Here is a 22,134-nt window from a genome sequence, read left to right as displayed (position 1 = left end):
GACACACGGGCTTAGCGGCCCGGCAGCAGGTGGAGTCTTCCCGGACCGGGGCTCAAACTCACGGGCCCTGTTCCAGCAGGCGGATACTCAACCGCTGGACCACCAGGGAAGTTCCACAGTTTTAGTTCCTTTTCAGTGAGTCTGAGCCTGGTCCTCAGAACTGTCTGCCCTCTGACTGCAGGTGACTGCTGCTTCAGTTCAGTTCAGTCGCTCAGTCGTGTCCGACTCTTTGTGACCCCATGAATCGCAGCACGCCAGGCCTCCCTGTGCATCACCATCTCCTGGAGTTCACTCAGACTCACGTCCATCGAGTCTGTGATGCCATCCAGCCATCTCAGCCTCGGTCAACCCCTTCTCCTCCTGCCCCCAATCCCTCCCAGCATCAGAGTTTTTTCCAATGAGTCAACTCTTTGCATGAGGTGGCCAAAGTACTGGAGTTTCAGCTTTAGCATCATTCCTTCCAAAGAAATCCCAGGGTTGATCTCCTTCAGAATGGACTGGTTGGATGTCCTTGCAGTCCAAGGGACTCTCAAGAGTCTTCTCCAACACCACAGTTCAAAAGCATCAACTCTTCGGCACTCAGCCTTCTTCACAGTCCAACTCTCACATCCATACATGACCACAGGAAAAACCATAGCCTTGACTAGACGGACCTTAGTCGGCAAAGTAATGTCTCTGCTTTTGAATATGCTATCTAGGTTGGTCATAACTTTTCTTCCAAGGAGCAAGCGTCTTTTAATTTCATGGCTGCAGTCACCATCTGCAGTGATTTTGGAGCCCCCCAAAATAAAGTCTGACACTGTTTCCACTGTTTCCCCATCTATTTCCCATGAAGTGATGGGACTGGATGCCATGATCTTTGTTTTCTGAATGTTGAGCTTTAGGCCAACTTTTTCACTCTCCACTTTCATTTTCATCAAGAGGCTTTTTAGTTCCTCTTCACTTTCTGCCATAAGGGTGGTGTCATCTGCATATCTGAGGTTATTGATATTTCTCCCAGCAATCTTGATTCCAGCTTGTGTTTCTTCCAGTCCAGCGTTTCTCATGATGTACTCTGCATAGAAGTTAAATAAGCAGGGTGACAATATACAGCCTTGATGTACTCCTTTTCCTATTTGGAACCAGTCTGTTGTTCCATGTCCAGTTCTAACTGTTGCTTCCTGACCTGCATACAGATTTCTCAAGAGGCAGGTCAGGTGGTCTGGTATTCCCATCTCTTTCAGAATTTTCCACAGTTTGTGGTGATCCACACAGTCAAAGGCTTTGGCATAGTCAATAAAGCAGAAATAGATGTTTTTCTGGAACTCTCTTGGTTTTTCGATGATCCAGCGGATGTTGGCAATTTGATCTCTGGTTCCACTGCCTTTTCTAAAACCAGCTTGAACATCAGGGAGTTCACGGTTCACGTATTGCTGAAGCCTGGCTTGGAGAATTTTGAGCATTACTTTACTAGCATGTGAGATGAGTGCAATTGTGCGGTAGTTTGAGCATTCTTTGGCATTGCCTTTCTTTGGGATTGGAATGAAAACTGACCTTTTCCAGTCCTGTGGCCACTGCTGAGTTTTTCAAATTTGCTGGAACAGGCTGCTAAGCAGATCCTTTTGGCTTTGCTGTATATTGGTAAGAAATTGCCTGGAGGCAGTTGTTTTGCCTCTTTCAAGCATAAGTGGCCACCTAATTTCAGTTGTAAAAAACTTCCCCCACGTCCTCAAACACCAGAGAGATTGGATAAGCCAGTGCACCCCCATCTACCACTCTCCCATCCAGGTGCCCCAAGATAATGGTCATCACACAGCTGTCAGCTTCCTAGCAAGCACCTGAAATCCTATCCTTAAGACTCTGCTTCTTAGGACCGCTCCGTGTACCGACTCTCTTAAGTTGGGCCACCGAGAAGCAAGGCTTGAGACAGAACTCCGATGCCTGCGTTACATGGAGGGGGAGTGTTCTGGGGAGAAAGAGAATGGAGGAAGGATGGTCAGGAAAAGGAGTTACGTAAGGATGCAGTCTCAGGGGGAGATGAGCTTGCTTCTGATTTCATTGGCTCTGGACCAATTTCATTGACAGCTGGCCAAGAACAGCTGTTAGAACTGGGTAGCTCTGCGTTCTTAGCGGCCAGCACACAGAGCAGCTGGGAGTGGTCGGGCGCCTCGGCCAGCCAAGGGGATCTAGATGGGACATTAACAGCACCCACCACAGGCTCCCTCGGTATCTAGAGGTGCTTGGAAAACCTAATTTATTCCTTTTGGACACCTTTTGCTCTTTGATCACGTGATTACCTGGACTGGGAGGTGGAGCACTTGGAGTCACTTTCTGTGCGTGCGCTCAGTCATATCCAGCTCTTTGCGACCCCGTGGACTGTAGCCCACCAGGCTCCTTTGTCCATGGGATTCTCCAGGCAAGAATACTGGAGTGGGCTGCTGTTTTCTACTCCAGGGGATCTTCCCAATGCAGGGATGGAGCTCAAGTCTTCTGCACTGGCAGGCAGAGTTTTTAACCACTGAGCCACCTCGGAAGCCCCTGGTGTCAGTTTACCTCTCGCGTAAAGACAGTATTGGTCAAGGTAACCAGCTAAGTAACTCGTGTAGGTCCCACGGCTTGTAAGAACAGGCAGAGTGAAACTGTCTTCCAGCAGCACTCACTTTGGTTGAACTCTGGTCTGGAGGAAAATGAGTTTCTGTGGCAAAAGCCAAAGACCTGGCTGTTTGAAGGCCATCCTTTGTCAACTTCTGCACTTAAGTCATAGGTTTGCTACAGTAAGTGGCCCTGAAGTTCTTTAGAGGAATAGGGCCTCTGTGTTTGTTTTCAAGGCATAGAGGAAGGAGGAGGTAGAAGGCCATGGGACAACCCTGCCTCTCAAAATAATTCTGTTCTAGATAGAGAATGCCAAAGGATTAAAAAAAAAAAAAAAATCCCTGGGGCAAGAGAGGATGAGATGGTTGGATGGCATCACTGACTCAATGGACATGAGTTTGCCCGAAGGACAGGGAAGCCTGGCATGCTGCAGTCCATGGGGTCACAAAGAGTCAGACACGACCGAACGACTGAACAACAATTCTACTATATTAACAGGCTGGTGGCAGGGGCAGTTTGTCAATAGGATGTGAAGTGGAAGATGAAATTAGAAGCCAGACTTCTTATGTGGCTTCCAAAGAAAGCATTTTGAAATAATCACAAAGCTCAGGTGACTGTTAGGCATTTGACTCCTTAATTCCTTTTCCTTCTGTTTTTAATCACCTGAAAGTCATTTGGAAAAGGCAAGCAAATTACTGGCTCCATCCCTATGGCTGGTCTGTTCTTACAAATCTCTTAATAGTGTTGCCAGGACCATGCAGGTGAAATTTCATAAGCATTCTTCATCAGGAAGTAAATTGTGGTGTTAATCCCCAAGTAAAGTCGCTCAATCCTGTCCGACTCTTTGCAACCCATTAGACTGTAGCCCACCAGGCTCCTCCGTCCATGGGATTTTCCAGGCAAGAATACTGGAGTGGGTTGCCATTTCCTTCTCCAGGGGACCTTCCCAAACAGGGATCGAACCTGGGTCTCCGGCGTTGCAGGCAGATTCTTTACCGTCTGAGCCACCAGAAAGATCTTTAATCCCCAAAGGGGGTCCTGAATTTTGGAGGCTTGAAATTCACTTTTTCCTTTCTTGTTTCCTTAAACTTCAGTGTTCTAATCCAAATGTACAGCTGATCACTTGAGTGACTTTTCTTAACGGTAAAATTAGAGCTACTTAGACATAGGGGGAGCAGTAAGATTCTGATGGGCGGGGGGTGCGCTAATGGAAGAAGAGGCATGGAGTGGGATGTTTGTAGGCAGTTTCGGCTGGGCCCTAAGAGGAAAGGGAACTGGAGGCCTTCCATGCCAGGAAGAGCAGACTTTTCTGTGGGTCAAGAAAGTAGCTAAAGGCTCTTAGGAAGGGAGCGACATCTGACCTGTCTTTTTTTAAAAAGAGGATCCTGGCCACAAGTGTGAAGGTTGAAAGTGGGCAGCAGGGTGACTGGAAGGAAGGCGAGCGGCCAGGCTAGAAAGGGACGAGAGCCCCCCTGGGTAGGTTCAGGTGGAAGTGACTTAATGTAGTAGGGTCGGGAGAAGGAGAGAGACAGAGGAAGCACTCAGGTTAGTGCGGAGAGGGCCGCGTCTGCTCATCAAAGCAGGGAACCACACAAGGAGGAGCAGGATGGTGGTGGTGGAAGGGAGATGCCACAATCAATTCTGTTCTCTGCTCGGCCTCGCGATGGAGACATCCAATAAGCGGCTGAACAAGAGCCGGTCTAGCTGCCCCCAAAGAAGGCGCCCGGCTCCGAGCTGAGATGATCTCGCGGCGGGATGGGCCGGGCCGGGGTGGGGGTGGGGGTCTGCCTCTTCTGGAGCCCGTGTGGAAAAATTCTCCGCTTGCAGGAACACGGCTGGCGAAGTCCGAAGGTCCCCCGCTGGCTCCGGCGTCCTTAAATGCCGGGTCGCTAGACCGAGGAGAATCTCTTCCGGAGACCTGCCGTTTTAGGGTTGGGGGGAACCCAGGTGTCCCCGCGTGGTCGCGTCCCCCCGGCGGGGGCCAGACCGGGCGCACGCCGGGCAGAGGCGGGGGGCGCTCTCGGGCCTCCCCTCGCGCTCCGCGGCCGCTGGGGAAGGACCTCAGCGCACCCGCGCCACGCGCGCGCGGCCCGGCGCCGCCAATCAGCGCGTCGCTCCCGCGGCCGCCCCGGCGCTCCAGTGACGCGTGCGCCAGCCCGCGCCCGCGGCGCTGTGGGCGACGGCCCCTCCCGCGCCCGCCCGGCCCGTTAGCTGCGCGCCGCGCCTCTTGTGCGACGGCCCCTGGGCGGCGGCGGCGGCGCGTGCGGGGCGCGGCCTTGGCGCGCCCCCTGGCGGCCCGGCGGGGCGCTGCGGGCGCGGCGCTGACCCGGAGGCGGCGGCGGCGGTGCCCGGATGGAGGCACGTCATTGTCCCCCGCCGGGCGGCTGGGCTGTGTGCGGCGGCGGCGGCGGCGGCGGCCGAGGGGGATGGAGCGAGCGCCGAGCCGGGTCAGGTAAGCTCCCGCCTCCTCCCCGCCCGCCGCCGGCCGGCGTGGGGCCCGCGGATCGCCCGGCTCGCCCCGGCCGCCGCCGGCCGGGCCGCCCTCTCAGCCAGCGCGGCCCGCCGGGGGGCTGGCGCGGCCCCTCGCCCGCCGTCCCCGCTCCGCAGCGGGCTGGGCCGCCCGGGACCCCGCCGCGCGGGTGGCAGCGCTGCCGCCGCCGGCCGGCCGGAGCCAGGCCCGCCGGGGAGGGGGGCGGCGGCCGCGGCGCCGCGGGAGCCGGGCTGCGCGGGGGAGGCCGGGCTGCCCCCCGGTTGCCATGGACACTGCCCTCCCGGCGCCCCCGCCCGGCCCAGCCCGCCCACTCGGGCCGTGGGCAGGGTCCGGGGCGGCCGGGCCGGCACCGGTCTGTCCCGGGTGGGCGTGTGCCGGCCGCCGGCCGCGGAGCACCCCCCACCCCGCGTGGCTGCCACCTCCCGCCCCCCTCCCCCCGCCCCGAGCGCCCCCCGGAGCCCCGGGCTCGCCTCCCTGCCCCCTCAAAGAGACAAACTTTCCCACCGGGTCGGCCCGCCGCGCCAGCGCCGGTCCGCTCCGCCCTCGCGGGGCCGGCCACCTGGCCGGGTCCCCGCCGGGCGTCCCGAGTTGCGCACGCCGGCCGCCGGGCGGAGCGGGCACCCACTCGCAGGGAGAGGTGGGGGCCGGCCCGGCGTCGCGGTTCCCTCTACTCCCCAAAAGCGCGTGTGCCGGGGTCCTAGTCTTTTATCTCCGGGGCAGGAAGAGCCAGCTTACCTGGAGAGGGGGTGGCGGGAGAGGGCAATCAAGATGTTTGAGAAGATTTGCCAGAACCCGAAGTTTTTACGGTCTTAGGACTTTAACCTCGCTTTATGATGAATGCAATCGAGATCGTTTTTTGGTGAATAGCTCTTTTATTTTCCGGGAGGCCTATAAGGAGGGCTGACTTGTTGATGGGAAAAGCACGTTGGTTGTTTAAAGTAAATAACACTCAAATAACAGGAAAACTGGTTGAGAAACTAGTTAGCACCTGTTTTTCAAAGTGAGCCCACTGTTTTAGCTTCTTCCACGTGTTAGTGGAGTCTCAAATCTTAACTTGTATATTTGGAACACCATTCTCTTTTGACTGTATTTATTCATTCAAAATGGATTGGTGATAATGAATCATCTGTCTCACTTGTTTGTGTTTAGAGCCAGTTTCACTTTCTTTTCTGTGTCATTGAATTAAGTCTACAGAGTTTGGTTTGTAGAAGTTTAAAGGTAGTCGATGTGTTTACTTACAAGTAATTAAAACCCAGGTTGTGTCTTTTTAAAGCCTATGTGTTTGAAAATGGAAATACAGCTAGAAGGTGGATTACATTGCTAATATATTAAAAACAGAATGTAACAGTTTCTTTTTGCATGTATTGATATTGTTACCACAGTGTATGAAGAGAGCCATGTTTAGAGAGATGCTTATTCTTCTAAAAATGAAAAAGAAACATATATTCTAGCCTCTTGTCACCACAAGTGAGAAGACATACCATAGGAGGGACAGCATTTTAAGACTTTCAAGTAAAATATTGTACTTAGAGCGAGTTACACTCAAAAGAAACACTTGTGAAGTCACCTTGTCTCATTCCTCCACACACCATCCAACCTTGATTCTTGTACCCAATTTTTTTCAAACATGCTTTTGTAATTTTTTATCTGCCATCAGAAGATGTTGAGAGAAGTTTAAACTGTTCATTGAAGTAGTTGCTTAAAAGTCCTGAGATTTATAACAGTAATGTTTAAAAGCTTTCCTGAGAGTAAAGAACACGTTACATCTGAATCCTACACAGCATAGTTTGGCTTCCAGAAAGGTTTCTCTGTAGCAGATGGAGTTCAGTTGAATGCTTGATGGTTTCAGGGTAAGAATTCATTGGCTGAATACACGTCATGAAGAAGAATGGATGGTTCAGGTTTTCCCAAGTTGTAATGCTGTTTGGTTGTCAGTGACTGAGTTGTATGTTTTATTTATTTATTTTTTTAAGAGTTGTTCCCCCTGACCACCCAAAAAAAAAAAAAAAAGGCAACTGCAGCAAGTAAAATAGTTTTATTAGGTCATTAGTGAATGATTGTCCTGAAAGGGATGTTCACCCCAGAAAATCAAGGGTTTTGCTATTTAACATTATTGTAAATAAGGCTAGGTTAATTCGCTTCTTCCTTTTCTTCCTCCTCGACTCCTTCCTCTCTTGTTTTCTTAGTCTTGCTTCTTGTTTCGTAGTTTCTTTTGACTGTCAAATGAGGAAAGTGTAATTTTTATTTGGATAATGTGGCTCCAGCTTTCTTCCTGAGTAAGGGTCCTGTACTATATTTTACTTAGATTGACTTAACACTTCAATTCAGTTTTTCTTTTTGTTAAGATCTAATTAACATCTTCTTTTCTATTTTTACAGAAGATTCCACAATTTTTTCTTTATGGTTGTACTTTTTAGGGAGGTGATAATCTTGCTTTCATGTAAAATCACAACAAAATCAAGGCTTAAAAAAAAACCTTGTTGTGAGTAGACAGTGCATCATATGGTATCATATGCATGGGTATTTATTTCACTGTTTTGAATAGTTTTTGAAACAAGTTTTAATTCTACGTCAGAGTCCTTAAGGATTAAATGAGATACTTTATACAAATAGTCACCTGCAGCCTGGTGCAAAGAGCAGACACTGGTTCCATTCTCTCTTCGCAGCTCATTCACCTGTTCAGCACGTGTGGGGAGAGCTTTCCCTGTGCCAGGTGAGGGTGTACACACAGGAACACGAGGGAGAGGAGCGTGGCAGTCTCCCCCGGAAACCAGCAAAGGGTGCCCCGCTGCTGGGGAGCTTCCAGGAGGGGTTCTCAGCCCGTCTTGGGGGAGGGGGCTGTCCAGGCAAGTGTCCCAGAGGAAATGCCGTCTAAAGGGAGCCGGGGGAGTGTTCACTGGCTGGAGGTGGAAGGGTGGGAGAGACCTGGGGAAGACCAGCCTGTGCAGAGCCGGGAGAGCAGGTAGGAGAGGGCAGCAGGGCCTGGGGAGGCTTCCGGGGCTGGCAGAGCGGGGGTGCAGGGGTCGGGGAGCTGTGAGAGGCGGGGCTCTCCTGGAGGGTCACCTGCAGGGCAGTGGCCTGCTCAGCTGGCCGCCGCTGGGGGGCTGTGCATTGGGCCTTGGTGGAGCCCGAAGGAAGCGCAGCTGGGAGTGTGGGGCCTGGCGCCTGTGCCCAGCGGTGACTAGTTTGGGTTAGGGTGGCCCCATTTCGTAGGCCCGGTGGATTCTGTGCAGTCTTTCATAGGTCCCTACGAATATTAAGTTAGTGACTAACACAATGCCCAGCATGTAGAAAGTGCTTAATTAATGGTGGTTCTAAGATTTTAGTAGGGTTCAGAGAGAAAATTATAGTCAAGTACTTTTATAACCGTTGTTTGTTTTCCAGTTTGATGTCAGAAATGCCTTAACCGGCTTCATTTTAAAAAGTCATGTATACCAAATAAATGAGCCTCTTCAGAAAATATGTTTCAAAAGTGAGACTTCCTATATTTTTTTAAAAAGTAATATAGTTCAAACAATGTCATTTTGAACTTGAAGCTTAAAGTTAGGTTTTCTTTTCAGGTAGTTGAGACTTTTCCCTGAGGAATTATATATGAATTGAAAATTGAGCCAAAGGTATTAGTGCATTTCACATTCTAGGTTTAAGCAAAAGAGAGAAAAAGACAGTTACTTCGTGAATGTAGAGAATTGAAAATTGAGGTACTTGATTGTAAATCAAAATATTAGATTTTCAGAGGGCGTGAAATAGAATGACATGATCTAATCAAATACTTCACTGAAGATTTTATGATGAAAAATTGTTGGCATGTTCCGATTAGCACAGTGGTAAATACCCAAGAAAATTATTACAGAGCTAAAAAAAGATACTGTTGCTTTTATATTGGAGTGATTTATTGGAAAATTAGCCTGCTTTTAATTATTTTCCAAGATTTAATGGTAGAATAAGTAGATTACTTTTCTTGACCTTATGAAGCAACTGTATGTTTTTTGTCTTTTACAGAGTTGAACAATGACCATAGTTGACAAAGCTTCTGAATCTTCAGACCCATCAACCTATCAGAACCAGCCTGGCAGTTCTGAGGCTGTCTCACCTGGAGACATGGATGCAGGTTCTGCCAGCTGGGGTGCTGTGTCTTCGTTAAATGATGTTTCAAATCACACACTTTCTTTAGGACCAGTACCTGGTGCTGTAGTTTATTCAAGTTCATCTGTACCTGAAAAATCAAAACCATCACCACAAAAGGATCAAGGTATTACTTTTTAAAAGACGGAATCACTACAGGAAACTCCTGTATAAATGCTGTCCATAAGTTGGTAGTTTCAGAGAGGGGCTTATTTTGCAAGATAAATTATTGCCACCTGAGTGGCCAGCAGTTACGTTATTTGACGGGCTTCATTTTCCTCTGCTTCTGCTTCATGATTAACAAACGTATCATAACAGGGTAAGATTATTTTTAGTTACTATTAATTTCTTTAATTATCCTAATTTTTTGAAGGATAAACTTTATTCTGGTGAGAATCGAGATGGACAAGCGTTTCATTAACTTGTCAATTAACTACCGTGCCCTAAGTAAATGTCTGCCTCTTAAAAATTTAAAAACAGTTGACTTTTGACAAGTGAGCTCTGCCCAACTTTGTTTTCAATTTTTTGTTTGTTTTTTTCCCAGTTAAGGTCATCTGTAGTCATAAAGCTCTTTGAAAGAGAGCAGATCACGTAAATATTACATTATGTATCAAACCATATAGATGTGTTACATGTGTTAAAACTCATCCAGTTAAGTAAGATGGGGACACCTTAGCTGGCGCTCCTAATACTCGGGGATTTGAAAGCTTTGAAGTTGTGAGAAAAGATTGATTCCCACTCAGGACACTGTTCACGGAGGATGGCTCGGCCCCGGGATTGTTTGAGTCCTCTTGGTGCATGTGATGCTGTGATGTGGGCTGGGGGGTGCGATTTGCTGAAGGTGTTTGGTGGGGACTTTGTCTCACAGAACAGTTTTACTGACTGTTGTCCAGAGAGGTTTAGAGACCTTTATAAGCAGGACTCTGCCACAGGGCGTCTTCTCGCAGACCCAGCCTCCTCTCGCCTTACTGGGGCCCCTCTCCCTCAGGACTGACTTGGTGTCGCCTCGCCTGGCCATTTTTGGGGCCCTTGCCACACATTTTCAAGGCTCATGTCTCTGTTCCTAACTTGGCTCACCCTTCTTCCCAAAGCTGAAGCCTGCCGTTTTGCGTCCTTAAATGCTCAGGATCGCTGTTGCAAGCCGAGAACCATCTAGTGTGCGTCTTAGTCGGGTGGCACTGAGGAGCTGGCGGACTTCTGAGAAACATTCTGGCTGAGGATGATTTTGGCCTCTCCTAAATAAGTTGTTTTTGCACTTCACCTGAGTTTTATTAGCATAGTTGTCAATCAGCCATTTGAGTCTTAAAAATAGATAAAAAATTGTTCGTGTATAGTATCTTTACGAGTATGTTATCCTGGTGCCTGAAATCCCGCTTCCTTACTGGTAAAGCTGGGATGACGTCACTACCAGCCTCTAGACTCGAGACTGACCCACAGCGAGTGAGGACTGAGTGAGAGCGGGCGGCGGTGCTGGGGGCCGGACTGTCTGCGCCCACCGCAGGTGTCACCGGGCGGCGACTTGCCTGCGCTTGCTGTGGTGGGGGTGTTTATTTCAGTAGATATAAGAGGATAGCTATAATGAACTCTCAGGCACCTGTCGTCAGCTTTGTTTATCGACTCCTGGCCACTCATACCTCCACCCACTCAACTCCTCTCCTCACTTCCCAACCGTTTAAAGCAAATCTAAGAATTTCTACTTCATCTCTAAATATTTTAATGTGTTTATCTAAATCATTCTTTTCTGAAAATTAGTATGTTTTTTCTGTGAAAAGTCCAGTCAATATTCAGATGTCCCCAGGTGTCATAGAATGGTTTTTAACAGTTGGTCATTGAAACCAACTTCCAAACAAGGTCTGCCCTTTGCATTTGTTGAATGTCTGCTTTAAGTTTTTTAAAATCTGTTAAATACTGTCCCCCCTCCCACACACACTCTTGTCCTTGAAATTTATTTATCAGAAAAACCAAATCATTTAGAATTTCCCGAATTCTAGGCTTTCTTTTAAAATGTCCCTTTCTCCACTGCGTTTCTGGTTAGCTAGTCATAAGAATCTTGGTCAGATTCAGGTGTGATGTGTTGTTATTTATTTAGCTTCAGAAGTGTACAAAGCTTTCGTTTTTAATGTTTATTTTTCTAGCCCTAGGTGATGGCATTGCTCCTCCACAAAAAGTTCTCTTCCCATCTGAGAAGATTTGTCTTAAATGGCAGCAGACTCATAGAGTGGGAGCTGGGCTCCAGAATTTGGGCAATACCTGTTTTGCAAACGCAGCACTGCAGTGTTTAACTTACACACCACCTCTCGCCAACTACATGCTGTCGCATGAGCACTCCAAGACATGTAAGTGTCCTGTGTTATGTTATGCGTGTGCTGGTGTTTCGGTATGCTAACCTACTTTCATTTTTCTCTCTGAAAAAATTAAGTCAAGAATTTGGTCATCACTAAGTTGGTGTCTTTTAGAAACCACGGAGGAAGACTCAAAAGGTTTGCATACAGGTTGCGTGAAAAACATTTTGCGTGTAATTTAATCTGTGGAATTATTTAAAAAGAAACGTGTATTTTTTTCAGCATTTGGCATTTCTGAATACACTGCTGACTTTCTACACTTGCTAAAAATCATGCCATAAATATCTACTGCCAACAGCTTGGGACAAACAGGGTTGAGTCCTGCCTCTCCTGGTGTCCATCCTGTGTTGAAGGCTTGATTCATTTACAGGCTTTAGGCGTAAGAGGAGCCTCTGGTCACAGCTCCTAACCCCTGGAAATTTGTGCAGGACTTTCCCTTTGGTGTGTGAGAGCTCAGTTTCCAACCTAGAGGGCAGGAAATTCGTTAAAACATGTTATGTCTTTAAAAACATGTTATGTCTTTCAAAGAGCATGTTTTACTTTAACTAGGGGAAAGTCAACTCAGTGGTCAACTAGTGAAATTCAGAATTTAGAATGTATCCATTTTTTGTTGAGGTTTGAACTTCTACATAAAGTATTATAAATGCACTTCACCTTTTATAAATGAAAACTCCCTGTTCTTTGATCTGTGATAATGTGTGTGTTCAGGTGCTAGGCCTTCATTATTGGGGTGGAAAAAAAAGCCCTTGCTTTCTTTCTGAATAGTTCTTTACTTTTTTGTGTGTGGCTTGTGGGATCTTAGTTCTCCCACCAGGGACTGAATCCCGGGCTCTCGGGAGTGAAAGTGGTGAGTCCTAACCACTGGACCACCAGGAAATTCCCGAATAGTCCTTTATTTGATGGAGAATTTAGACGCATTCTTTTAAAACTTTTTCCCCCCAAAGAGCAAAATAATGGCTGTGTAAAGAATTTGGAAAGTACAGAAAATTTTAAAGTAACCAAAGGAAAATCACTGAGACTGTCAACCACCAGGAGATGTGTGCTCTTCCATGTGGTTCAGATTACAGAACGAGGAGCTCTTTGCCCTCATTTTTTCCTTTTCCAAGTCCATCGTTGATCATTATGTTGATATGTAATAATTGACATAACACGGACAGCTTTCTGATCATTTTTGCACTTAATAAAACGGGGGTGTGAATGAGAGTCCAGCCCTGGCACCTGGACGTCGAGAGAGAGGGATGGAGACAAAGATGCAGCTGCCTGGGGTTTCAGAGTCAGGTGCTCGTCTTTTACAGGCCATCACTAGTTTTCCCTCGTTATCAATGAACAAGAAACTGCACATCCGTAATACACACAGTTCGATGCATCTTGACGTTTGTGCGCACCCATGAAACGACTACCACAATAATGAACTCTTTCATCGCCCCGGAAAGTCTCAGTGTGTCTTTGAAATCAGTCCTTCCAGCCCTTCCTGCCCCGCATTCCTTCCAGGCTGTGCAGCCACTGATGGGCTTTCTGTTTTACTGCAGATGAGCTTGTATTTCCTAGAATGTCATCTATGGGGGATTATACAGTATTCATGTTTATATTGCCTGGCTTTTTTCACTCAGCACAGTTATTTCAGTATCAGTCTGTGTTGCTGCCTGTATCAGTGGTCACTTTTTATTGCTGTGTAGTATTCCACTGTATGGATCCATGTACCACAGTGTGTTTCTCCATTCACTTGTTGACGGACCTTTGGGTTATTTCCCTTTTGGGGTCATCATAAGTGAAGCTGCTGTGAGGTTTCTGTAAGGACATGTGTCCACTTCTTGTGGGTAAGCATCTAGAAAAGGAATGGTCTGGTCCCATAATATGGGTGCACTGCACTTCCAGACTGGGAAGAGGATTATGAGATTTCACATTCCCACTAGCAGTGAACAAAAGTTTCATTTGCTCCACATCCTCCCTGATCCTCTCTGATTTTAGCAGCTCTTCACAGGTGTGTAGTGTGATAGTATCTTTCCGTGGCTTGAGTCTGCATCTCTGTTAGTGAATAATGGTGTTGAACATCCCTCCATAAGGTTCTTCAGCTCTTTAGCAGCTGTGTGTTTGCTTTGCCCAAGGGCTTGCTCCTATCTTTGGCCTGATTTAAAATTGGATAATTCTCTTGTTGTTGAATTTTGAGAGTTCTTTATATATGCTGGATAGAAGTCCTTTATCCAGTACATGATTTGCAAATGTGATTTCTCAAACTGGAGAAAATAGCCTCTTCACACTGTCTTTCAAATAACATGTTTTATTTACTTCAGTATTTTTCTTTTTTGTCTCTTGTGCGCTCAGTGTTGTATTTAAGAAATCTTTGCCTAACCAAAGGTCGCAAAGATTTCCTCTGTTGCTTTTTTTTAGCAGTCTTATGCTTTTAGTTTTTATGTTTAGGTCAGTGATCCATGTTGAGTTAATTTTTGTCTGTGGTGTAGAGTTCATGTTTTTCAATATGAATATCCAATTGTTCCAACGCTGTTTGTTCAAAAGATAGCCCTTTCTCCACCGAATTATTTTTGTACCTTTGTCAAAAATCGATTGATTGTATCCATATGGATCTGTTTCTGACCTGTTTTGTTACACTGATCCACTGTCTGTCTTGACTCCATAACACAGTGTCTTTCAAACACATTCTTTCTTTTATTTATTGTTTGCATTTTGGACTGCGCCGGGTCTTCATTGCTGCACCGGCTTTCTCTCTTTGCAGCGAACGGGGCCTGCTCTTTCTTGGGGTGCTAGTGCTTCTCATGAGGTGGCTTCTCATTGCAGAACACAGCTGTAGGGCCCTCTGGCTTAGTTGCCCCACAGCCTGATAACAGCAGTGTCTGGTTACTGTGTATTTAAAAGTTTTGAAACTATGTAGCTTTTTCAACTTTGCTCTCTTTTTTCAAAGCTGTTTTGGCTATTCTTGGTCTTTTGCATTTCCAAATTAACTTTGAAATCAGTTTGTCAATTTCTACAAAAAAGCCTCCTGAGAGCTTGGCTAGGATCGTGTGGACTCTGTAAATCAGTCTGAGATGTTCGGCGGCTAAACTGTGTTGTCTTCTGACCCACAAGCACAGTGCGCGTCTCTGTTTGTTCAGGTTCGCTTTGGTTTTTCTTGCACTGCTGCGTAGCTTTCAGTATACAAGTGTAATGTGCACATCTTACAGTCGGATTTATTGCTAAGTATTTCGTATTTTTGAAAGCTATTATAAATGGTAATATATATTTTGACCTTCCAGTTTTGATTGTTTATTGCTAGAACGTAGAAATGCAGTTGACTCTTGTTTATTGATCTCGTATCCTACAAGTTTTCGAGCTCCTTGATTCTAGTATTTTCTTTTTTTTTTTTTAAATACAGTTACCTGATTGGTTACCCATGTGATTGCGTAGAGGCATGTCATTCAGTTGCCAGATGTTTGGGGATTTTTCAGAAATTGTCCTGCTACTGATGACTAATTTAATTCCATCGTGGTCAGAGAAGATATTTTTATTGTTTGAATCCTTTGAAACTTGAGACTTGCTTTATGCACTAGAATGTGGTTTAGTTTGTTAAATATTCCACGTGTGCTTAATAAGGATGTGTATTCTGCATTGGTTGGCGTTTCTGTAAATGCTGATTATGTTTAGTTAGTTGATAACGTTAAGATAGTCTTTTATGTCTTTCCTGCTTTTCTGTCTACTTGTTCTATCAAATTTTGAGAGAGATACATTGAAATAAAATACATGGAATAAAATTCTTATAAATAGCCTATAGTTCTTATTTTTTTAATCCAGTCTTACGGTCTCTATCTTTTATTTTATTATATTTTTTTCTATCTTTTATTTTAGAGTGTAAATCATTTATATTTAATGAGAGTATTGATATGGTTGGGTTTTTTGTTTACCATCTTGCTATTTGTCTTATGTTTGTCCTGTATCCTTTGGTCCCTTTTTCATCGCTTTCTGCCTTCCTTGGAATGAGTGATTATATGATATTTCCTCTACTTTACTGGCATATCTTCTCAACTTTGTTTTCTCCTTTTAGTGGTTGCTCTAGGGTTTAACACGTATCTTTAGCTTATCGCAGCCTTCTTTACAATACTGTTCCATTTTGTATGTTTGTAAGGACTGTGTGACAGCACACCTTGACGGCCTCTCCCTAGGAGGCGTTTGTGCTACTGTTGTCATGCATTTTATTTTTACTTATCTTGTTACCGCATAGTATGTTGTGTTATTTTGCTTTAAATAAAAGTTGAAAGTTTTGAGAGGTTTGTTAAGGTTTCTTTACCAATCTTTTATATTTTCTTACTCTTCTCATTTCTGCTGCTTTTAATTCCTCTGTGTAGATCCAGGTACCAGCTGAAATTTTCTTATGCCTGGAGGAATTCTCTGAACTGTTTTTGCTGATTTTTGTTTTGTTTTTTTTTATTCCTGGTCCGAAATGTCTTTATTTTGCCTTGTTTGAAGTTAAGCTTTTTATTTTAAGGTAAGTTTAGATTTCCATGCAGTTGTAAGAAATCGCACAGAGACTTCCCACGTACCCTTTCCCAGTTACCCTGAGTGGTGACGCTGCACTTCAGTCTGCAGCCAGGATATTGATACTGATACAGTCAAGGTATGGAACATTTCCATTCCTAAGGAAATGTTTCCCTTTCATAACCAAGCCCATTTCCCTCAAGCCCCTACATCCTCCTTAATTCCTGGTAACCACTGGTTCTCAGTTATGTTATTTTGTTGTTTCAAGAATGTTGCATCTATTGAATTATATAATAGGGAATTGGCTTCTTCACTTAAGCCTAAGTCTTTGGATATTTCTTCACTTTGTTGTATATATCAATAATTTGTTCCTTTTTGTTGCTGAGTCGTATTCCGTGGTATGGATGAACCACAATTTGTTTAACCATTCATCCATTAAAGGATGTCTGGGTTGTTTCTAGTTTTGGATATTATGAATAGAGCTGCTGTAAACATTACTGTGTAGAGCATATGTGTGATCACAAGTCTTTATTTCTCTGGAATAAGTGCCCAGACTGCCGTTGCTGGGTCACGAGGCAGTTGCATATTTGGTTTTATAAGAAATTGACTAATAGTTTCTTAGACGGCTGACCATTTTGCATTTCCACCATCAATGTATGAAGAGTTCCAATGGCTCTTCATTGTTGCCAACATTTGATGTTGTCACTGTTTTTCATTTTAGCCATACTTTGATTATGCTTACTATGATATCTCATTGTGGTTTTAATTTGGATTTCCCTAATGCCTGAAGGTCCTGAACTTCTCTCCGTGTGTGTTGATCGTCTGTATATCCTCTTTGGTAAAATGTCTCTTTGTGTCTTTGTTCGTTTTCAGTCGTGCTCTTTTGTTTTTATACTGTTGTTTTCGTCTTTATGTATTCTAGATAGTAGGTCTTTTGGGTATGTATTTCCAACATTTCCCGCCAGTTTGAAGCTTGTCTTTTTATCCCCTTACCCTTAGCAGGATCTTTCACAGAACATAAGTTTTAAATTTTGGTGAAGGTGAGTTTTTCCTTTTATGGATTGTGTTTTTGCTGTTGAGTATAAGATCTCTTTGCATAGCCCTTGACCCTAAAGATTTTCTCCTGTTTTTTTTTTTTTTTTTCTGAAAAGTTTTATGTTTTACGTTTAGATATATGATCCTTTTTGTGTCAGTTTGGTTTTTTGTTTGTATGTTTGTGGATGTTCACTTGCTCTTGCACCATTTGTTGAAAAGGCTAGCTTCTTCACTGAATAGCTTTCATACTTTTGTAAAAAATCACTTGGGTGTGGGTCTGTCTCTGGGTCCCCTGTTCTGTTCTGTTGAGGTACGTATCTGACCCTCAGTATGGTCTTTTGTTATTGTGACTGTGCAGTAAATCTTGATATCAGATAGAGTGATTCCATCCACTTACTCTTTTTCAAAATTGTTTTTCTCTATTCCAGTTCCCTTGTTTATCTATATAAATTATACAATAATCTTGTCTGTATTTACCAAAAAACTTACTGGGATTTTGATAGAATTTTGTTAAGCCTGTATCTCAGTTTGGGGAGAATCGGCGTCTCACTGTGCTGACATTTCCAGTCTGTGGATGTGGTGTCTTCATTTCCTTAGGTCTCTGTTTTGCTTTGTCAGTGTTGCATAGTTAGCAGCATGTTTTGTTTTGTTAGTTATACGTCTAATTCTTTTAATTTTTGAGGAATCAGAGGCATCACCATAATTTTGGTGTTCATCTATTTATTGCTGGTATATAAAAATACATTTCATTCTTGTAAATTTTTGAATGTTGACCTTGCTGATTTCACTCAACAGTTCTAGGCTTTTTTTTTTTTTGGTGGAGTCCTTGTATTTTTCTATCTAGAGAGTCATGCCATATGTAAATAGGGGCATTTTTACTTACTTTTTACTGATCTGTATCCTTTTGTCCCTTTTCTTGCCTCATTTCACTGGCTAGAACTTCTAGCACTGTGTTGAATCAGTGATCGGAGGTGACATCCTCGCCTCATTTCTGATCTTAGGGGAAGAGCATTCAGTTTGACATTAGCTGTGGGTTTCTGGTGTATCCTGTTTATCCAATCAGGGAAGTTCTTCTCTGTTTCTTTTTCCCCTGTTTTAGCGGTTCCTGCTTTTTATCATGAAATAGTGTGGATTTTTGTCAGTAGCTTTTTCTATATCAAATTGATACGATCATGTGAATTTCTTCTTTAGCTTATCATGGTGGAATATTCTGGTAGATTTTCCAATATTGAGTCAGCTTTGTATCCCAGGAATAAACTACATTTGGTCATGATGTTTAATTATGTTTATTTTTATTTTTTTTAGTTCTACCAGTTTATTGCTACCAACCCATCACCCTCCACCCTCCTGCACACATGCTCAGTCATGTAACCCCATGGACTGCAGCCTGCCAGGCTCCTCTGTCCATGGATTTTCCAGACAAGAATACTGGAGTGGGTTGCCATTTCCTTCTCCTATTTTTGTATTTTGCTGAATTTTTATTAAGGGTTGTTACATCTGTTCATGAGATGTATCAGTCTATAATCTTCTGTTTTTATACCTCCTTTGTTTGGTTTTGGTATTAGGATAATACTAGCTTTATATGATGGGCTTGATAAAGGACAGAAATGGTATGGACCTAACAGAAGCAGAAGATATTAAGAAGAGGTGGCAAGAATACACAGAAAAACTGTACAAAAAGATCTTCACGACCCAGATAATCACGATGGTGTGATCACTTACCTAGAGCCAGACATCCTGGAATGTGAAGGCAAGTGGGCCTTAGAAAGCATCACTATGAAAAAGCTAGTGGAGCTGATGGAATTGCAGTTGAGCTATTTCAAATCCTGAAAGATGATGCTGTGAAAGTGCTGCACTCAGTATGCCAGCAAATTTGGAAAACTCAGCAGTGGCCACAGGACTAGAAAAGGTCAGTTTTCATTCCAATCCCAAAGAAAGGCAATGCCAAAGAATGCTCAAACTACTGCACAATTGCACTCATCTCACACGCTAATAAAGTAATGCTCAAAATTCTCCAAGCCAGGCTTCAGCAATACGTGAACCGTGAACTTCCGGATGTTCAAGCTGGTTTTAGGAAAGGCAGAGGAACCAGAGATCAAATTGCCAACATCCGCTGGATCATCGAAAAACCAAGAGAGTTCCAGAAAACCATCTATTTCTGCTTTATTGACTATGCCAAAGCCTTTGACTGTGTGGATCACAGTAAGCTGTGGAAAATTCTTCAATGGATGGGAATACCAGACCACCTGACCTGCCTCTTGAGAAACCTATATGCAGGTCAGGAAGCAACAATTAGAACTGGACATGGAACAACAGACTGGTTCCAAATAGGAAAAGGAGTACACGTCAAGGCTGTATATTGTCACCCTGCTTATTTTACTTATATGTAGAGTACATCATGAGAAACGCTGGGCTGGAAGAAGCACAAGCTGGAATCAAGATTGCCAGGAGAAATATCAATAACCCCAGATATGCAGATGATACCACCCTTATGGCAGAAAGTGAAGAGGAACTCAAAAGCCTCTTGATGAAAGTGAAAGTGGAGAGTGAAAAAGTTGGCTTAAAGCTCAACATTCAGAAAATGAAGATCATGGCATCTGGTCCCATCACTTCATGGGAAATAGATGAGGAAACAGTGGAAACAGTGTCAGACTTTATTTTGGGGGGCTCCAAAATCACTGCAGATGGTGACTGCAGCCATGAAATTAAAAGATGCTTACTCCTTGGAAGAAAAGTTATGACCAACCTAGATAGTATATTCAAAAGCAGAGACATTACTTTGCCGACTAAGGTCTGTCTAGTCAAGGCTATGGTTTCTCCTGTGGTCATGTATGGATGTGAGAGTTGGACTGTGAAGAAGGCTGAGCGCCGAAGAATTGATGCTTCTTGACTGTGGTGTTGGAGAAGACTCTTGAGAGTCCCTTGGACTGCAAGGAGATCCAGCCAGTCCATCCTAAAGGAGACCAGTCCTGGGTGTTCATTGGAAGGACTGATGCTGAGGCTGAAACTGCAGTACTTTGGCCACCTCATGCGAAGAGTTGACTCAATGGAAGAGACTCTCATGCTGGGAGGGTTTGGGGGCAGGAGGAGAAGGGGACGACAGAGGATGAGATGGCTGGATGGTATCACGGACTCGATGAACATGAGTCTGAATGAACTCCAGGAGTTGGTGATGGACAGGGAGGCCTGGCGTGCTGCAATTTATGGGGTCGCAAAGAGTTGGACATGACTGAGCGACTGAACCAAACTGAGCTTTATAAAATGTGTTTGGGATATGTTAACTCCTATTTTTTGGAAGAGATTGTATAGAATATTGATGTAAATTTTTATATAAACATTTAGTGTAGAATCCATCGGTGAAAATATTTTGGCCTTGAGATTTCTTTTGGGGGGGAGTTTAAAGTTGCAGATTTAATTTCCTTAGTAAGTATAGGGCTATTCAGATTATTTTATTTTCAATGGGTTATGGTAATTCCACTTTTTTGAGGAGTTGGTCCATTTCTCCTAAGTTGGCAAATTTACATGAGTCAAATTAATTACAGAATATGTTTATATATATTCTCTTGTGTTTCTTTTGATGTCTGCAGGGTCTGTGTTGATTTTCTTGTTTTTGTTTCTGATATTGTTACAAGTGTAAATTTCCCTTTGGACACTGCTTTAGCTGTGTCTCCAAACTTTTGATACATTGTCTTTTCAGTTTTTATTTTAACCCTTTGAACCATGGGTTAATCAGAAGTGTTACTCAGTTTCCAGGTATTTATAGACTTTCTTGTGTTCTCTCTCTGTCTCTCACTGATTTTTAGGATTTTCCATTCCGTACTTGTTATGATTTCTGTTTTATTTTTTGAGCTTTGTTTGTGGCCCAGGATATAGTTTATCTTGGTGTATGTTCTGTGAGCCCTTGAAACACACGTGTTGGGTGAGGTATCCTATAAATGTTGATGGAATCTCGTTGGCTCTTGGTGGTGTCGAGTTCTCCTGGCTGGCTTTCTGGTTAATTGTTCAGTTGTTGACAGAAGGATGTTGAGGTTTCCCGCTCTAGTTGTGGATTTCTGTATATCCATTTTCAGTCCTGTCAGACTTTGATTCATGTACTTTTCAGCTTTGTTGTTTGGTACAAACACGTTTAGGATTGCTTTTTCTTTCTGATGGACTGATCCTTCATATAATGTCCTTTTCTCTGACAGCTTTCTTTGCTCTGAAGTCTACTCTGTCTGCCATTAACATAGCCATTCCTGCTTTCTTTGGGTTAGTGTTTGCATGACATACATTTTTCGATCTTTTTTCTTTGAGCCTGTTTGTCTCATTACATTTGAAGTGAGTTTCTTATAGGCAAAATAGTTGAATCATGTTTTTAAATCTGCTTTGTTAGCTTAGATCTGTTAATTAGTATATTTATTAATATTTAAGGTAGTCGTTTATACATTAGGACTCAAGTTTACCATTTTGTATTTTGTTTTCTGCTCAGTTATTCGTTTCTCCTCTCTCTCTGCCTACCTGTGGGTTACTTGAGTATTGTAAACTTTTGTTTACAGTTTGTTTTCGTGTTTATGTTTTTGAGTAGCTCTCTTTATATAGTCTTTTTAGAGGTTCCTCTGGGCTTACATTATGTGTAGCTTTTCACAGTTTACTAATGTTGTCATTTTACCAATTCAAGGGAAATGTAGAAACTTCACTTTTTGTCTCTTTTATTCTTCCCTAGTTACCATGTAATTAAATATTTCCTTTACGTACATTTAGAACCACATTTAGAGACAGTGTTATAATCCTTATTTCAATTGTCACATAATTTAGAAAACCCAAGAGAAGGAAAATGTATTTATCTATAGGTGAGAAGGCAATGGCACCCCACTCCAGTACTCTTGCCTGGAAAAATCCCATGGATGGAGGAGCCTGGTAGGCTGCAGTCCATGGGGTCGTGAATAGTCGGACACGACTGAGTGACTTCACTTTCACTGTTCACTTTCATGGTTTGGAGAAGGAAATGGCACCCCACTCCAGTGTTCTTGCCTGGAGAATCCCAGGGACGGGGGAGCCTGGTGGGCTGCCATCTATGGGGTCGCACAGAGTTGGACACGACTGAAGCGACTTAGCAGCAGCAGCAGCAGC

General features: G+C 44.1%; 1 protein-coding gene across 1 annotated transcript in view; it reads left to right on the top strand.

The window, feature by feature from the left end:
* Positions 1–9,070: 9,070 nt before the first annotated feature.
* USP42 (ubiquitin specific peptidase 42) overlaps positions 9,071–22,134 on the top strand; it is a 37,746-nt gene continuing 24,682 nt past the window's right edge. Inside the window, exons 1-2 of the mRNA XM_068967187.1 lie at positions 9,071–9,311; positions 11,320–11,520. Of these exons, the coding sequence (XP_068823288.1) occupies positions 9,071–9,311; positions 11,320–11,520 (442 nt within the window). The remainder of the gene's footprint in view (positions 9,312–11,319; positions 11,521–22,134) is intronic.

The sequence above is a fragment of the Capricornis sumatraensis genome, chromosome 3 (genome assembly GCF_032405125.1).
Source record: "Capricornis sumatraensis isolate serow.1 chromosome 3, serow.2, whole genome shotgun sequence".
NCBI classification, from domain to species: domain Eukaryota; kingdom Metazoa; phylum Chordata; class Mammalia; order Artiodactyla; family Bovidae; genus Capricornis; species Capricornis sumatraensis.
This window is presented reverse-complemented; position numbering and strand designations above follow the sequence as displayed.